The sequence below is a fragment of the Rhinolophus sinicus genome, linkage group LG02, assembly GCF_036562045.2.
Source record: "Rhinolophus sinicus isolate RSC01 linkage group LG02, ASM3656204v1, whole genome shotgun sequence".
In the NCBI taxonomy this organism is placed as follows: Eukaryota; Metazoa; Chordata; class Mammalia; order Chiroptera; family Rhinolophidae; genus Rhinolophus; species Rhinolophus sinicus.
The window spans coordinates 92,262,420-92,282,625 of NC_133752.1; the positions used below are offsets into that span (position 1 = coordinate 92,262,420).

The window sequence follows — 20,206 nt, forward strand, 5'->3', positions numbered from 1 at the left end:
TTGTATACTTTTCCCAAACTACTGTATCTCGTGTGAATCTTTAATGCATGGATTCATAAAAATGGGATGAAGAATTAGCATTTCTGTGAATAAACAGATCCCTAGTATAAAATTAGCTCTGCAAAAGAAGCAGGCAAAGAAATGAAAATTAAGACTCTATAGAATTGCAGTTCTTTTGCTAATTTTGAATGCATTTCGCTATGGTCATGGGTCTATTGCCAAAACAGTGATCTCCATGTTTTGTTCATGTCTATAACACAGTCTTTTAAGTTCCTGAGATACACTGTAATTTTTTAAGTCAATTCAGAGGTTTCAGATTTATGAAATATATTGTGATTAAAGAAATAATGTGTGGTTAAGAATTTGGATTCTTGAGCCAGATTGCCTGGATTTAAAATGGGGTTCCTCTAGTTACAGACAAGACACCATTAAGCAAGTGTACCGTTTATACAGTCATTGTGTCTCAGCTCCAAATCCACCCTTTTTGCCCTGCTTTTAGTGAGTTACTAGAGCAGGACTGTGTAAACATATCTGTTTTGACTAGCTCACACATTGTTAGGCTTTGTTAGTAGAGAGCACAGGATGGATACCACGAAGCACAGTAGAGGAGGGAGCGTCTCTTTTTGGTTCTGATGTACCATTTTTTTCTTGAGGCATCCTGGTGGATGATTTCTTTCTTGGCCTACTGGCTGTGTGTGTGAATGTGTGTGTGAGTGTGTGTGTGTTCTAATTAGGACTCTTTTTTCCCCACATATTTTATGAAAAAATGTTTTCAAGAAGGTATTTTTTGGTGACGTTGGACATATTTAAACTTAAATAGAAATTTAAAGCCTTCCTAAAATAATGCATCTCTCTGAATTGCCACAAATTACTTTTTAGTTTAATAAAAGCTGTGAAAATACGCTGCTAGTTTACATCTCATTCTCTTTTTTATAGGTCTGACTACAAGGGAAAAAAGCATCTCAGAATAAAGCTAAATTTGCTAATTATTGATCATCTTACATTTTTATGAAATGCGTATTGGTAAAAAAAATAAGTCTTTGTAGTAAAAAGATGAGTTAATTTTTCTTAGTAAACGGAATTGTTATTTTTCATATTGCCCTCAAATTATAATCTAGACACTGTTTTCCAGTCAAAAACCAACCAAACAAACAAACAAAAACTCCCTAGACAGAAGTAATTGTAAAATACTGGGATGGGAAGTTGTTTCTGGTGAAGGCTCATCATTTCTGTGACATAAAACCAATACGGGGAGAAAAAGTCCATTCATTCTCATTATGGAGCCATTGATCACTGAGGGAAACAAAGAGAAAAATATTTCTGTAGACAAGTAAAATCTGGTAAACAACCCATGATATTTTGATCAATATGTTCCATAGATAATTATATTGTTAGATTAAAGAAATTCATGAGAGTAGAGATAAAATAATAGACACTATAGTAGGTATAAAAAAGAAATAATTCATTTTTTCAGTTGAAAATTCTATTGAGAATATAACCTGTGTATTTATTAAGAAAGTCATGTTCTATGATTAAGATTAAATTTCACTAAATTATGCTGTTAATGGTGTCTATGGTAAAAGTGGATTTTGTGTGGGTGGCATTACTTTGAGCTCATTTTGGATTTTATTTTTCAGCAAGATCATTGTTCTTCTTCACTCTGAAAATTTTAGAAGTGTCTTTTTTTGTTTGTAAGCTCATACTATGTCAGTCCTTCTCTTTTCTCTCACATTTACTTCTCTTGTTCATTTTGTTTCTGTTTTCAGCAATGTGTATGCTGAGAAGTATAAAGAGGCATAATGATCCTCCCCCATTCAACACCAAGTTTTCTTGACAATCTGCGTCTGTTGCCTATAGAACTCTGCCGCTACATACAGTGTAATTTCCATTTCCTTCCAGTGGTGATGTAAACCTGTCTCTTTGGGGCACAGATTTAGATACCTGAAAGACTGTATTATAATAATATAAATACTACCACACACTTCTACAGCTCTTATTTTGTATCTGGCATTGTTTGAAATGTATTTATATGTATTAACTAATTTATAGTGAAGAAAAGTGAGTCATAAAGAGAATGGAATTCTCGGTCCTTTCTGTGCTCACACTGTTAGTTCAGGGTAGAGGTGGGTAGGTAAAGTGAATCTCAAAGTTGATTTTAGCTTTGCCACTAAATTTTCCAGGGTGATTAATTTGTAAGATTCTCAAATAATGTAAACCTCTTCACACCCATAAGCATTTAGAAGATAAGCTTTACAATAGGTTATTATTTCTTAATTTCCGGTGGCTATATTTCAAGAGAGTTTGAGTGTTTCCATCATTTAGCTAGGTTTGTATAGTAGACATGTAAGGAGTTTTTCTTTTAGGGAAAAACGATGCAGTGAGAGAATCTAAACACACGTGCATAAAAGAGGCTGGTTAATAATTATAATAATGATAATGATAATAATAATAAGAATTTAACATCTGCTAAAAGTGTGTAGAACCTGCAAATATATTTAGTATATTTGCACTGCTAATTACAATTTACAGAGAAGATAGAAAATATACATAAACATATAACTGATAAAAAAAAAAAAAGCTAGTTTTATTCCATTGGCAATAAGATGCATCTCTGATAGGCAAGGATATGACTCTAAGATAAGAAGCATAAGGGGAGGTTTAATGAAAACTTTGGCAATAAAGATATTTCTTGACTTCAGTTAAAGATTCCATAAGGCACAGGGGAAGTTGGCTAGAAGCAGAGTTTAAATTGCAGAATCAAATTGTTGATAAAAGTAAGAGTGAGGTAGGTTGGCTAGAAAAGTTTTTACCTGGGGTATAATTTTGTATCACTGGAGTAAAGCAGTGGGTATTTTGGAAGGGTGTCTAGAAATAGGAGAATAGGAAGCAAACACTTGCTGTCCTCAGGGCTACTTCATTCATTCAGTAAATATTTAACAAACACTATAGTTGGCTGTACAGCTGTTTACAGAATGAATAAGACATATATGGTCCCTGCCTTCATAGAGATTCCAATCTAGTGGGTAGAACTACAATATACTAATACATACATAATTCCAATTTTGATGAGAAGTATTTAGGAGTTACAAAGTGGCCTGTAATAGTTCTAGATTGACTCAATGATTGATCCTAGTATGGAGATATCAAGATTTTTAAAATGTAATTTTTAAATTAAGTGTTAATTTTTTAGAGCAGTTTTAGGTTCACAGAAAAATTGAGAGGAAACTATAGAAGTTTCCCTTGTACCCTCAACTCCCCACATGCATAGCCTCCCCCATTATCAACATCCACCACAAAAATGGGACATTTGTTACAATTGATAAACCTACACTGATGCAGCATAATCATTCAAGTCCATAATTCACATTAGGGTCACTCTTGGTGCTCTTCATTTTATGGGTTTGGACAAATGTATAATGACACGTATCCATCATTATGGTATCACACAGTGTAGTTTCATTGCCCTAAAAAAATTTGTGCTCCATCAATTCATCCCTCCCCAACTGCTGGTAACCACTGACCTTTTTACGGTCTTCATGGTTTTGCCTTTACCAGAATGTCATATAGTTGGAATCATACAGTATGTAGTCTTTCCAGATTGACTCCTTTCAGGTCAAAACATGCATGTAAGGGCTCTCCATGTCTTTTCATGGCTTGATAGCAATTTCTTTTAATCACTGAATAGTATTCCACTGTCTGGATGTATCACAGTTTATCCATCACCTACTGAAGGACATCTTGGTGGCTTCTAGGTTTTGACAATTATGAATACAGCTTCTAGAAGTATAAACATCCATGTGTAGGTTTTTGTGTGGACATAAGTTTCAACTTCTCTTGGTAAATGTCAAGGAGCACCTTTCTATACATTTTTAAGTCTTTTTGTGAAGTCAAAATAATCAGTTGAGACTTTTCCTTTGTACACTTTATATTTACTCCTTAGAAATCAACCTCTGTAGGGATCATCCAGAACCATCAAAGAAGTGGTAAGACAGTGAATCTGAAATGAGACAGGGTCTGGATACATATTTTTTTCCCCTCACAAGGTTCCTTGACTCCTACATGATTTAATCTTCTTTTGCGTGAATGAAAAAGCTGTGAAAATGACAGCAAAGGATGATGGGCCTATTTATCAGCCCATGAAATGCCCCTTGCATCCTCTCCCCGGGGCAACTACTGTAATTACATTTACATAACTAATTGAGGCCACAAGGGTAATTATACATAAAATAATTAAAAGCTGCTGTGGAGTCACTTGCTTTTCTATCTATAGCTATAGAATAGACATGCATAATTTTTAGAAATCCTGTGTCTGAATCCTGTTATGTATATAAGAGCCCCTAGTCCAAAGCTTGGTACCCAATACTCCCTTAGTAAATGAAAGCTGCAATTGTTATTGCAAATTGTGGTCATTCTGATGATGACGTAATTGAGAAATTTGGTAAGGATGCTCCAGAAAAATGGAAAAATCTTTGAATCTCAGTTATTAAAATATAACCAGGCTATTGTCTTTCTGTCAGAAATTATATATATATATATAACGTATACATGTATATATGCATAATTTTCCAAACCTCTTTTCTTTTAATGAGGTCTATATTTGATTAATAGCTAACTAGAAGATTAATTTCATCTTGATTATTACATCTGTGATCAAAGTGCATTTTTAAATGTGTATAGAAATGTGAATATGTAATAACAAAGTATACTATAGTATATTTGAATTTTAACAGCATAAACATCTGTTAAAAATTACTCTTTTAAGGGCCTTAGAGAACAATAAAATTGCTGCAGTAGTTTCCAAATTTTACTACCATTTGAATATCCATTTATTTCCACAGCAGTATCTCCCTGGATAGCAGGTGGTAAGGTTCCCTTTCTAGGTAGCTATGTGGGATAGATATTACACAGTAACACTAATTTGTTTCCTTTTCATATTTGTATAAGAAGCACTCCTGTATCCTGTTTTTAAGATTGTGTAAAATAGGAATCAAAAGTGTTTGTTTCCTCAGGGATTTAAATGGAATTTATGTATGTTTATGGGTTACTTGTATATTATATATTTGTAAATAGAGATGGCCTTTAAAAATATAGACTTAAATATTCTTAACATATATCCCTAACTTGTCATATTTATCATTATTATTATTTTCCTTTAAGTGACATTTAATATTTCACTACAGTTATCTGAACTTTATTTGAGCAATCTGTATTCTAAATATAGCAGTACTTTCTTCATTTTGCTGATTTCTAATTGTCTATATATACTGAAATACAGTCATCCCTTGCTTATTAAAGTTGACTCAACATTTTTAAAGTATTTATTTTTAAATGTATTCATACGTTCTCATTGACTTTTGATAAAATTTGAAAGTATTCTGTTGGGGCCAGGAAACTTGACAGAAAACAAATATATTTTGAAAATCAGATATTACATATTAACTATAAAAATCTAGAAAATATTTGTAATAATACCATTCACCTCACAATCCTCCTGTGTAGTAGTAGCGTTTTCAAAATTGAAAATGACTTATCATTAGGTTAACATGTCCTTACAGTTTTAAATTTTACAATCTCATTGAATGACATACTTTATACTTTTGTCCCTTAAACTTACTTCCTAAGTTCTTTTGCAAAGGAACATCGAGGTAGTTTATTACTATATGCTTGGATAAAAATAGCCTTTGATCAAGAATCCCAAAGTAATAATCATCAATGAGAATAAACCTCATTTTGCATCGGGATGTGTAATGACAGCCACACTAAGCAAATTCAGATTATGCCTCTTTGGTTTATCCTGTTTCTCATCTAATGACATTTAACAGTTATTGTCAACAGCTGCAGAAAGAATATTAGACTAGGAGTCAGAATATTTAGATTTCAATCCCTCTCAACAACTTCCTAACTATATGACCTTGGTTAAGTTAATAACTTCCCTAAGCCTCCCTTTCTTTCTCTGTAAAATAATAATAATAATAATAATAATAATAATAATAATAATAATAATAAGTCTTCCCCATAGGGATATTGTGAAAGATCTAGATTAAAGCATTAAGAGTACAGGATGTAGTATGTAGGGTATTCACTGACTATTAGCTGTAATATTACACTGTTATTATTATAACTTGTCTTTCTTTCCCTTTCTCTTCTTTTCTGCATATTTACCTGAAAAGTAGGTCAAATTATTCTGCCCTGCACAGATTAAACAATGCATACAATGCTTTGGGAAATCCTAAGGTCTATAAAAATTGGAGGTGAACAGTAATCAAATATAATGGATCTAGACTTTTCAAATACTAAACTTTTTTAGAAGTAGCTACTTCCATGGTTTGGTGTAAAATATTCTATAGGAATAATTAAGCTTTCCAGATGATATAATAGAGGCAGAGAAACTAACATGAATATCAGAATAAATTAAGCAGACCCTGGCAATTCTATAAGCAATATGGCTGAATGACGCTGTTTCTTAGAAAGAACATTAAGAAAAAAAATGAATTTTTTGAATTGATGATTTTGCTTTATCAATTTTTAGTATGATAAACACAACCTTAGGTTTTTTTAAGATCAGAATGGGTCATTTTTTTCCCCTCAAGTGTGTCCTTTCACGTACTTAGAGAAGCCTAACGAGGTGCTTTCCATTCAGCTTTTTAAAGTGTGCACTTTGGAGAGCCAACCTGAGAGCCATGTTTTTGTTCTTCAGTTTCTAAATGTGACTTTGAAACAAATAGCTGTGGATGGTTTGAAGCACTTAGTGGTGACCACTTTGACTGGGTATGGAGCTCGAGAAGTAACCTTTCTGCCGATTTTGGGCAACAGGCCCCATCCCGTGATCATACTCACAACACAGCTCAAGGTAAGAAACATGCAGAGGCTCTTTGTAATTACTTCAGTTTACCTTTTCCTCAGTTCTGAGACCAGAAAGAGAAGCGGAGAGTGTTCTATGTTACCACAACAAATAGTAGGACAGTTGAATATTGTCAATTATACTTACGTTGTCTGCATGGAATTATTCATTTATGGATGGTGGAGATATAGTATAGATATATTTTTCGCTGAAATTATCAATTATTTTTGGCATTTTTTACACATAGGCATAGATCATACTTTAATATTTATAAGAGCAAATTTGACTAATGATCATTTTTATTGATTTTTAATTGTTGTAGTCTTAATTTTAGTTAGACATGGAACTTACCTAGCGTAGAATTAAGAGACAGTTGTTTCACTTTAGAATTCAATAGGTTAACTTATGACTTATTTTTGTATCCCCATAGGGCATTTTATGTTCATTCTGAAGAAAAGCAGCAGCTTGTCACAAGTTGTTAAACTCCAGAGCCCAACTTTCAGCCAGACAGGACCCGGATGTACCCTTTCTTTCTGGTGAATATTAAAAACAATGGTCAATTACTGTAGCAGCTCAGTGGTTTCAGGCATAGTCCTGCATTTATTAGACATTATGATTTTGCCCTGATTTTGCTTTAAAAATAGCTATTGCATTAGATTCACACAATAAGCATTTTACTTAAGAGCATAGTATCTGTATTTGTTGTGTTCTTTCTTGAGATGAAAGGGACTGTTTCCCTCCAACAATAGGTTGTAATTTAATTAACACTGCTTCCTCTCTTCTGGACTGCACTCCTTGAGAAAGGTGCCTGAGTTTTGAGGGCCATAGTATGCACCTCAGGAGATAAGCTTTTGCAATCGTGCAGCCACAATGACTGCAATAAATGAAGGCGTCCATCATGATAAGTAATTATTGATTGTTGGCTGAGTGGAAGAGTCTAAAAAGTTAAATATGTAGTCTACCTCATAAATCATCTCCATTTCTTTTGTTTGCGATTTTTCAGGTTTTATAACTATGGCCTCTCTGTGGGAGCCGCTGTGCTACAGCTCCATGAGGAAAACTCCAATGACACCACACTACTCTGGAGAGTATTATATAACCAGGGCAACCAGTGGTCACAGGCAACCATCCAGCTTGGACGCCTTACTCAGCCCTTCCATCTGACACTAGAAAAAGTCAGTCTTGGCATATATGATGGGGTCTCCGCTATTGATGACATCAGCTTTGAAAACTGTACCCTTCCCCTCCCTGTGGAGAGCTGCAAAGGGCCACATCACTTCTGGTGTCAACACACCAAGGCTTGCGTGGAGAAACTCCAGTTATGTGACCTGGTAGACGACTGTGGTGACCACACTGATGAGTTTGACTGTGGTAGGTATTTTGTTTTCTTTTTCTTTTTTTTTTTTCTCTCACTCATTTTGATAGTGGTGATCTGGATAGGTTTACTGTTTTCTAGCCAATCAAGCCAAAGACACTAACCATTGTTCCAAAGTTGATGAATGTTAACATGTGATGTGATTAATTAATTAGTCAAGCCATCAGTCTTATTATGTAGATTTATGAACTAAATACCAGGGATATGTGTTGAGTACAGCTACATGATGCTCTGCCCTCCTGGAGCTTAAAGCCTAATTGCAGAGAGGTATTATTCAAATATTTAGTACATAAATATAAAATGGCAGCTTTGACAGGATTTACAAATGGGGTGCTGTGACTTTACATAATAATGGCTTTGGACATCAAGAGGTGATGACTTAGCTGAGATCTGAAAAATGGTAAGTCAAAGCCTATATGCAAAAAGCCTGATACGTGCCAGCATGGCTGATGGGCGGTAGCCAATATGAGGCTGGTGTCAGCAGTCGGAGGGGACATAGGGCACAACATAAGGACAGAGATATAAGGGGAGGCCAGATTCGCAGATCTTTTTAATTCACATTAAGGAAGTTTTTCTTCATGTGAAGATTCGTAAGAAGGAAGGTAGCCTAATAAAATTGGCATATTTGAAAATGTCACTATTGATGTGGTGTAATGAGTGAATTAGAGGAGAGTGGATTCAGGAGATCTGTGAAGAGGCTATTGCAGTAGTCAGCAGGGGAGGTGTGGGCAGCCTGTCTCACAGTGATGGTGATGGAACGGGGAGACTGAAGTCTGGGGAAAGATTTACGAGGGAGATTTGATGATGTTTTGGCTACAGAGAGCAGAGCGTGAGGTGTCTAAGATGTGCCTGAGTTTCTGGTGTAAATTATCAAAAAGCTTGTGTATCTGATGGTTGTGTAGGGCTTGCAATTTAATAAACTGAGCTCCAGATAAGTGCACTTGCTCCTGAAAATGAATCAAAAGTTAATCGTTGTGGTTTTATTTGTTAATTACAAACGTGTCAAAAAAAAAATTGCATCTTTTCTTCCCCAGAAATAGCAACAATACTTAAAATTCAAGCTATGTGTCTGTTAAATTGGGAGTCCAATTATAACCAAACTAGAGCCATAAAATGCTAGGGCCATCATAGGAAAAATTACACTAAGAAATTTCCATATAAATTGTTGTAGAGAGTTTTGCATACATGTGATCTTTGGAATAGTCAGGGATTTCATTGCACAACTAATATTTGAGTGATGTAAACAAAACCGATGATTTTGACCCTGGCTAATACAAGAAGTTTTCCGTGTCATACACCTAATATATTTTTTTGGCAAATTTAGAAAGCCTTTTTATCCTTTTCAAGCTCTCCAAATCCATTTATTTAAAAAATGTTGACCTGTTGCTGAAAATAAACAAATTATCCTTCAAACCTTTCAGTTTTAACTTAGTAAAATGGGATTATGGCAGTACAACTATAATATCAGTATACTTCTTGTGACTAAATATTAATGAACAGAAGTAATAGTGACATGAGACTGTCAGTTTCTCTCACAGCTTTCCATCTAGACATATTACTTTATCACATAGAATACATTAGATATCCCCAAATCCTCGCTGTATTTCTTGAAGTATGTTTAGGGTCATGGTCTTCTTTTTTAAGGGTGGAGCTACCCATGTTCCCTTTTGAAATGAAGATTGAGCATGTAGTCAGGATGAAGACAGGTGGAGTACAAATCCGTTGGGTTTAGTGTCAGTTTTATGTCAAAAACTCAGCAACCTGACATTCTCCTTATGCCCTACAGCCAAAGACTGACACCTGAACAGTACGCTGGGTGTCCCCAGTTCATGTCACAGCTGGGCTTGATTAGTCACAAGTGAGGAAATATAAAATGAAAGCTCACCTCCCATTTGACATTAACTCACTTGGTTCCCTTCACTGTAGTCTGGTTTTCAGCAACAGATGATTGGTTCTTGCCTGGCTACATTTATTCACATATGCTTTTATTTATTGTTTGATTATTTGTTTAACTGTGGCGCCAAATACAGTTATAGTAAGATGAATAGTTAAAGGACAGCTATGATTTATTTTTCAAAAATATTAACTTAGATAAATGAAGCCAAATGTGGAACTACTCAGTAATTCTGTCCCATCCCTTCTGCCCAAATAATGTCAAATGTACATTCTCTTCTGTTTATGCTAAATGAATATTTGGTGTTGACAAAATCCTCGCATCTTGAAAAATGAATACATTCCTATGTTATCCTAGAAATTTAGGTAGAGTATTCAATTGATAAAAGACTAGTCAATTCCTTATTACGTGGTGTGAATTCTTCTAGTGACTGAGGGAGTTAGAAGTTTAAAAGCTCCAGTTTGAAGGACCCACAATCCACCAAGAAGAAAAGACTATCACTGAAGAAACACAGCTAAGAATCAGCAAAACAGACAACACAACATTTGGCACAAAGAGGGATGAAAAAGGGGCGTAGTGTTTAGGGCCCGTTGGGAAGATTGTGTGTGCTCCAGGCTAGGATAGTTAAGGATGAACAGGAATTTCATTGAATTTGGGAAAGGTGAAGTTTGAAAGGTAGAGGAGTTTAGATTAAATGAGTATATATATAAGGATTTTGAATAGAGAAGGAACATGATAAACTGTCATTGAAGGATGGTTATTCTGGCACTGGTGTGGAAGGGACACTTGCAACAGGGGCAGGATAGAGCCAGAAAGAGGAATCTGAGTAAGGTCTGCAAAACCTCTGCATCAGAATCATCTTGGGTGCTTGTAATATGGATTCCTGGGCTTCACCCTGCATCTAACAAACTATTGCTTCTGCAGGCTTTACCTAAGAGTATGCAATTTTACCATGCAGCCCAGATGCTTCTGAAAGATTGAGACCTATTAAAATATGACTGTCATCAGCTGTGCGTGTTAGAATCACAAAGAAAAATGATAAAATATCCTGATGATTGGCTATATCATTTGGACCAATTAAATCAACATTTCTGGAGATGGATTCTGGGCTTTGGTGTGTTTTGTTTCATGTGTTTTGTTTTTTAATGCTCACTGGTCATTGGAACATTCAATGAAGGTTGACATCCACTGAGCCGGAAATTTGTTGCAGTGGGGTTGTGATCCTTTGCCTACATTTACGCTAATAGAAATGAAGAAGGGATGGGCATAAAGGGCATTTAGAAAATAATATCCAAAGTAATTCCACCCTCAGTCCATAAAATACTATTACTTGACGTATTATCTAGGATTTATTCACTCTTTTTAAAACTTTAGCATTGCATTTTTTTAACTAAAATTGTTTTTCTTGTCAGCAGCAAAATATCAACTAGTATTCTTAATCATAGTTCTTTTTCTCCCTAATTATATTTTGGTATTATTTAATGCCAATTTCAGCACCTGAACTACAATGCAACTTTGAAAATGGAATTTGTAACTGGGAACAGGATACAGAAGATGATTTTGACTGGACCAGGAACCAGGGTCCAACATCAACACTTAATACAGGGCCAATGAAGGATAATACTTTGGGCACAGCTAAGGGACACTATCTCTACATAGAATCTTCGGAGCCACAGATTTTCCAAAACACGGCAGTATTGCTCAGCCCAATCCTTAATGCCACTGACACTGAGGGCTGCACATTCCGCTTCTATTACCACATGTTCGGAAAGCACATCTATAGGCTGGCCATCTACCAGCGAATCTGGAGTAACACAAAGGGGCAGCTGCTGTGGCAGGTATTTGGGAATCAAGGCAACAGATGGATAAGGAAACACCTGGACATTTCCAGCAGGCAGCCTTTTCAGGTATGGATAATGGGTTTCTTAATGTGTATTTGACATGCATGATAATGTCTAAGGAATATGAAAGATCACTATGTTCTTGAATTAAAGGCAGGGAGAATTTGATCAAAGTTACTGTGACACACATTTATCATTTAATTAAGGGTGTACCGAAGCTCGTTAAGCTGCTTTTTTCCTTGACTACCTGCAATAATGTGTGATTAAAATCTTTAAAGATGGACACATGGCATTAGGAACAGCTGTAGGGCCCTTTGATTTTAACTACTTGTTCTACTGAAAAAGTTCTGGAGAGAAAAAGAGTTTGGCACCGTCTCTGGTATTGTGCAAAAAGCTCAGGCTCTTAATTATGTTATTTTGAATTTCATTTGAATTTTCATTTGAATTGTATAGGTAAGCAGTGGAAATCCAGGAAGAAGTGCATGTTTTTTTTTGAAATTCATGCAGCTACTCGAGGGCAGAGCTAGAGTTTGAGTCTAAATTTCCTAATTCCTGGTGGAATAGTCTTTGCTCTACATCTCACCCGTCTTCTTCTAAGAGTCAAAATTTCAATAGCAAGTTCAAATGCTTATATGGCTTTTACAGTTTTGTAAATGACTTTTAAATCTCTATTTGATTCAGCAATTGCTGGAAGTGGGAAAGTTAGATTCCTTTTGTCAATTTTATAGCTATAAAGAGAAAAAAAAAAAAAACCTAAGAAAAAGTCTGGCTAATTTTCAAAATATATCAATCCTGTGAAATTTTGCCTATTTTTTTCTCCACACTTTTTCTAAATATAACAAGGGTGCCAAAAAATGTATACACATGACTTGTACTCATCTTTTGTTATAAGTGTATATTGAGTATTACAATTTTAGTAGCTTTTCCTTTCTTAAAATTTGTATACATTTTTTTGCATCCTCTGTATTTTAGAGGGCATGTCCATATTTTTATGATGCAGAAAAAAGTATGGCATAACAGCCTTATGAAAGAGTATAATGGCATTTAGATATTGTAACCTATGGAAATCACAATATCTCTTGGAGTGTGTTTGGTGGTTACAGCTCTGGTCATTTATACTAATTATAAACTAATTTGTATATGAATACTAATACTATGTTACATTTTTAAATGGTACTTTGGTCTTAATGAAATCATATAGAATACTGCAAGGAAATGGTTTGTGTATGGATATGATAGGGTCTGCCAACATAATAATATTTCCTTTCCCAAAAGATATTTTCTTGGATAATTCACAGTTCAACTAATGTATTTTGTAAGTGTGGCTCTGAGGGGGAGATAGGGCCTGTACATCTGAGATCCTACATACTAATATTGTGGGGTACATGCAGATATGACAAGCTGTGTTCCATTTATTCCAGAACACTACCACCAGATGAATGTAACTAACTGTATCATTAAAACTTTGGGTCCAGTACAGATTACTGTATGTGTTATCTGTACTGCTCTTGGATTGGCCGTCTTCAGTTTTAAAACCTAGACAGTGTGTTTTTCTTTTCCTTTTGAATAATTCTCATTGCTTTATCTAAGCTGGTTTTCACTAACGTGTTAAATAAGACTTGCTTCACTTTTCATTTTTTTAGTTTACTTTTTTTGTAACCTGTTAAATTTTGTTTTGTTAAGTTTTTATTTTTATCAAAGTTATATATGTACATAAATTAAAGAGTCAATTGATTATACAATGTTTGTTAAGACAAACAGTTTTTCTTCTTTTTCTGTTCTTTGTTTTAAATTAAAGTTTATTGGGTGACAATAGTTAGTGAAGTTATATAGATTTCAGGTGTACAATTCGGTAATATATCTTCTGTATATCACATTATGTGTTCACCACCCAGAGTCAGTTCTGACTTGCTTCATTTTTAAAAAAAAGTTATTTAGAATTTCTTAGAACTCACTGCTAATTCCTTTTCCCAGCATGCTTTTTGGGTAGGAGAAAACCTCTCTTTCTCCTGAGTCTATACCACCAACATGAAATTTTCATGAGAAATCAATACAACAAAACAACTTGTTATTGAACAACCTATGTGAGGGTCACATTGACATGTCAGTGAGGAAACGTCTTTGAGCCCTGTTCCATTATAGAGGCTACTGAATGAAAATAAGAGAAGAGTCACTTTACAACTATTTTGAAGAAAATTTCAAATCATAACTCCTAATGAGGTTTCAACTCATAATACTGAGCATAGTACTGATCTTCTGAAAGGACAATTTCTAACAAAGAAACACAATGAGATTCTTTATCTTATCTGGTCTCACCTATATGTCACATTTTTACTTACACTTAAATGAGAGTCTAGGTTCATAATGAAAAATAACTTTCACACAGTACTTATTTCCTGTTTTTTTTTTTTTTTTTGTCAGCTCCTTTTATTGGTGGTGCACCACAAATGTTATATCAGAATGATAAAATCTGAATACAATTTGGATTATTTAACATTAAAATTAGCTCAAGGACTTTCTCACCAAGTATTTGAACAAAGTTGTACTCTTGAGCCTCCAGTGTCAAGAATTGATTACTTCATGGGGTTTTCTATCCTACCTCTGCATGTACTGATAGAAGTTTTCTTATACAGAACTGAAATCTGTATCCCTTTTGCTTTTCTTGGCGTGGATTCAGTATGGGCAGCAGTCACAAGGTATCACAAAAATCTAGTTTAATGCAAGTTATTAATTCTTGGGCACCACAGGAACCAGGACTTAAAATCTTCAGCTCACTTTTTTCTACATGATCTCTTGTTCTAAAGAGTATATTTATGTGTGAGTTAGGTCTGGGAAGCGACATGTGCTTTCAAAGAAAAGATTCTTCAGCTAGACCTCTTAACACTACAGAACTTTCTGACTCAATCTGAAAGAATTCTATTGTGCTCTGGTAACATCTTTACCTAATAAAGAAAAAGAGATTTTTCCCAGGTGGATTTTTGTGGTGAAAGATTTTTAAAAATCTTATTCATAAGCATAATTTATTTTTTATTTGTGGGATATACCTTTAAATTTTAAATGGTGCATCATATTTCAGTACACCTAAGAAAAAGTGTTTCTGAAGTAGTGTTGTAAATAAAACAGGACCATGTTTAATAATGTTAAGTTGATCCCACTTGCCATGAAATTATGTACAGAAATGCTAAAAGTATAAATTACATATGCAGTCTTGTATAATATTTTTTTGCAAGGTGTGTATAGTTGCTAGAATTTGCATTGAACGGTTTTGGATGACTGGCTTGAAGCCTGTGTAGCAACACTCGAAGATTTGCTGCTTACTGAACAGCCTACTAAATCTTGTTTCACACTCTTAAGTTTCTCATACGCCATCTTCTTCAGCTGAATTCAAATATAACCACAGTTTATTAATTCAACTCATCATCCAATCCTGATGCAAAGTGATGAGATTGGCTTCCAGGCTGAAAAACGTGTGACTGGAGAACGGGAAAAGTAAAGGTTAGGTGGAGCATATGGACTAGAAAACAAGTTTAATTTCTCTCTTTTTTTTATTTTATTTTTTTGACTCTTCAAACTTTTGATATATTTTAGAATTATGAGAAAATAGTATATTAGTATATTAAACTCTCTTAGATACATAGTGCTCATTACTCCATAAGGAGCATTGTAATGTTCCGTGATGCTTGGAGAACAATGGTGAGGAAAACCCTGAATCTTACACGGTCCTCAGAGCTGAAATTGGAGTCTTCCAGACTCTGGAACTCTGATGCCATTTTTCACTGTTAGCTCTGCTGCCTGATGCTCTCTGGTTTTGAACACTTTCTCAGCTGGGATCTTCTGAAATCTTCTCAACAGTTAGTGGTTCCTTTTTAGTCAAGGAAGGCATTTGGAGTTATTTCTAAATATCTGTCTAGGAGATAACTCAATTCTGCACTACCTCCCGCCCCCATTTTTTTTTTAACACCCTAGTACTGCTAGAATTCTGAAAAAAAAATTCTTCTTAAATTGATTGATCCTTTCTGTCATTATTTCCATTTCTAACATTGGCCCCCATATCAGTATCAGTCAGGATTCTCCAAGTTTAATTTCTTAATACATCTATTATTTAAATGCTATTATACTTATTATGACTTCTGTAATACTAAATGTCATCTAATATTTTTGACCCTCCAAAAATTAGAGTGGAATATAATTATGGATCAAGTCTTACATATACAGTTTATGTATATTAATGATACATAACATATTACTATGAGTCATTAAGCATAGGAAATCATAAAAAATAATACATACTATGGTAGTATCCAAATATTTTTATAATCTATGTTGGAAAGAAAAACAGAAATAGAGAAAGAGACAAAGAAAGATTAGAGTTGTTGGGCAGAATTTTTTTTTTGTTAGTTTCAGGTGTACAAAACATTGTAATATCATTTACACCCCTCACTAAGTGAGAGCCCCCCCAATCTACTACCGCTCTGACATCGTATATAGCTATCACTATTCCATTGACTCTGTTTCCTATTCCATACCCCGTATCCCATATAAAGATTTTGTAAGGAGTCAGATGGGCACTTGTGTTCTTAGGGAGACCACCTCAGGGATGGTGTAGATGCCTGACCACTGCACTGTATACCTGAAGCTGAAGTTGAATAATAATGAATGTCAACTATAATTGAATTTTTTTAAAATTTCAATTGGTTGGTAAAAAAGGGTTAGAAAATTACTCAGCATTAATGATTGCTTAAATTACAGTGTGTCCCTTATCCCTTCATAGCCTATGCCCTATTTTAAAACATCATGTAACTATGCTTCTGTTTGCTTCTTTTTGTCCTTTGTTTTGCATATGCAACCTACTCATGGATACTTCCAAATCACTTTTCCCTGCCTTCCGGCTGGATTTGGTAGAATGCAGTGAGAAAACATAGACCCAGTGTAGGGGGTTGCCATGTCAATTTTGCAAATTTGCAACAGCAAGGCTGTCCAGTTGAGGGCCTCTGATTGGGGTTGAAATCTCAGTTGCAGGATTTATTTGTCATTTGGAATTTCATGAAAATACTGGATATGCCAACAGCTGTCCTGCCGACCTCTTTATAAGGAAGTATTTAACTATACTTGTATAAAGCTGCTATATGAAGAAGTGTATTAGATTATCAGTGCAGGATTATTTTGCTAAAACTATACTCTCAAGTAGTACACTGGAAAAGAATTTGCTTCTTCAGACAGTAGCTCTGTACCTAATGGACAAACAAATGCAAGTTTATTCCCTTCGGATGTATTGTTCATTCTTTCGGAATAAACTATGAAATGTCTGTCTAATGTGTTTTTCTCTGCTGATCCAATCTTGTTTTGATCATGTGAAATATTTCAGGTTTGCCTTTCCTCTGTTTTTTTTTTTTTTAAACAGTATAACATATTGAACCAAATAGTTTTGCTTGCTGATATTGATGACACATGATTTTGGCTTTTATCTTCAGTAGAAAATCAATGTATCACAGTGTTCTCCAAGAAAAGGGTATGGGACTTCTCTGTAAGTCTTTGTCAGATGATTCCTTTATCTTGATTTATGCCTTTAAACTTTTTCTCATTCAGCAGAAAATAGTGTATCATTATCAAGGAGCGCAAAGGAATCTATACCAATTTATGCTCTGAGTGCTGCCTTCATCCAGGATTGTTTATGGAGCATATTAACTCACAATAGATTTGGGACACAATGCCTTTTCTTTAACATGTCAGATTGATGATTTTGGTTTGCATCCAAAAAAATTATTCTAAAATTTTTAGTAAAAATATTCCTTCATAAAACATTAGGTTGGTGCAAAAGTAATTGTGGTTTTTGCAATTTTTAACGTTTTAAACCACAATTACTTTTGCACCAACTGTTTTAAAAGGTTAAAACTAATTGCAAAAACCACAATTGCTTTTCTAACAACCTAATAAAAGGAGATTATAGGTGATTGTTATTTTAGTGCTTCCAAGAATTTCAGGGTCTAAAAAGAAATTCAATGTTCTTTGTCTTAACAGAATTGTCCTCATAGCAGGGTTACCATTTGAAACTGCATGAGGGACTATTATGAAATTATTTTCAAAACAGCATTATCAACTACTGCCAAAGTGTAATCTGATTATAAACTTTTGAAAACTAATTTCTTGAAATGGAATTCAAGATATTATCTTCCAAGTATTTGTTTTCACCCAATCACACATGCTAGTTTGCTCTATTATGTCATTATTTATATTGGAAACAATATTTTATTGTTACCATTATGAACATTTTATTGAACTTAAAAATTATTAGGTCTCCCTTTGTACTTGTAGAGAAGATGTTCTTTACATTTTGTGATATAAAGCCTTCTGTCAAGGGGAGAAAAAAAATATAAAGGAATGTAATTCTGAAATAATTAAGGTTAATGCTGTTTATTAATTCCCGAACCAGTCTCCAAGAGGGTTAAGAATAGAGGATGAAGATGGAAAATAGTCCTAAAAATAATGATAAAAATAGAAATCAACCCTCCTAACCCTAAACTTATGATCTATTGGGGAATTCCAGGATGTACCTAAAGCCTCTATTTACATTGAGTATCTGACAAGGACTTTTCCTCCCAATATCTGTTGAGCTGCTATCTATGAAAATTTTATTTGCATTCATTTGGAATGACTGAAATTTCCAGTCAATGTGGGAGGTTGATAGAGACTACTAAGGTGATTTGAAATGAGGATTGTTCTAGAAAATTTGGAATGGATGTCCTTGTATATAAGCATATCCTTATCAGGCATAGTCTATTTCTATCCTTCTGTATCTCTAAGTTCACTATTTCATGCACATATGTATATATGAAAATATATATGTTGTCTGTTGTTAACATGATTATCATGATTTTTATTCATGTGTATCATTAGTATGGTTATCCTGTTAGCTATAGTGTTCCTATTATTGCTTCAATCAGTACAGAGCAGACTTTTGCCCACAGTGTCCCTGTAACTTCATATAAATTAAAACACAGTCAAAACCCGTCAAAATCCACTGAGAAGTGTAAAAGCAACTAGAGAGCACCCGGCTCTATCTTAGGACAAGCCTGCATTTTTCTTTATCAAATGCAGCATGTAACTAGTTTTAACCTCCAAGCCTCTATTGTTCCTCCTATGTTGTTGTCGCTGGTAAGTTCTGATCTTTGATTTGATTACAATTTAAGATTTATCCTTGCCTCTTCCTCGGCCTTTCGGCTATTCCTGCTCTCATAGACAATGACAGCTTTCTCTATAACTCTTGGCATTATTCCTGCTCAGATAACTGCTAAAGACAGAGGTAGGAGTTTCACCTGTCTTTCTGTCTAAGTAAACCCTATGCATCTTGGGAGTATGGTTTGTAGTTATATTTACATTATAAATGATAATGTTATGCTACTACGATTTATGTAATGTTCTAACTTCATGTCAACCTGGAACCACTATTTGGCGTAAAATTGGACTTTATTGTATTTTGCATTTTAAGAACCTCAGTTGTAATTCATTAGGAAATAAAAGTCTCTTTAAAAATGGTGCTTTTCAAGCTGGAAATTCAGCCCTTACCTCACACCATGCCCTCAAAGTGACTCAAGATGTATCCTATACATATATAAATGTAAAACGATAAAACTTATTGAAGAAAATGCAGGAAAAATTTTTAATGAACTTGATTACTATGGGACATTTGGTCCCGTCCAAAATGTCTATGGAGACATTTGGTCCTCACCAGAAGATCCTTGGAATTTGATCCTGTCCAAAATGTCTATTAGTAATTACTGCTCTTTAGAGGTTCTTAAATAACCTAAAGCAAAGCAAAACATAGCAAAAGACAAATGTTTTAACAGATTTTGAGGATCAATATATGGATTTTAATTATCTTTTAAAATTCTGTCACCTAGCTGAGCAGATTATGTAGTTTAGATTCACTGGCCATGAATTTGCTGTACCCACTCCACAGTTTCTTGTGAACAGCTTGTCATCGTTATTGTCGTGTGTGCCCCAAGTCTCCCTCAGGGCTGAAGGATTCCTCCCATGGCAGCTGGGAGTGTTGGCAAGTAATGCCTCTCTGCTGATTCTCGAAATTGCCCTCAAAAGAGTTGAGTGGTCAGGTGTGATGGCCCCTCTTTGGAGACAGCTCGTATCTGAAGAACATTCCGTGCAAGGTATAAACACTCAGTATTCTTGCCTCAGTTTAGAATGACTCTGAAGGACCATCCCAGTTCCCTGTGTGGTTGACTGAGGCCTTTGTTGGGACA

At 34.7% G+C, this 20,206-nt stretch overlaps 1 protein-coding gene across 1 annotated transcript in view; it reads left to right on the forward strand.

Annotated features, from left to right (window-relative positions):
- Positions 1-20,206, forward strand: part of MALRD1 (MAM and LDL receptor class A domain containing 1) — a 541,690-nt gene that overhangs the window by 100,019 nt on the left and 421,465 nt on the right. Inside the window, exons 15-18 of the mRNA XM_074324842.1 lie at positions 6,698-6,850; positions 7,272-7,377; positions 7,845-8,212; positions 11,605-12,017. Coding sequence (XP_074180943.1) covers positions 6,698-6,850; positions 7,272-7,377; positions 7,845-8,212; positions 11,605-12,017 — 1,040 coding nt within the window. The remainder of the gene's footprint in view (positions 1-6,697; positions 6,851-7,271; positions 7,378-7,844; positions 8,213-11,604; positions 12,018-20,206) is intronic.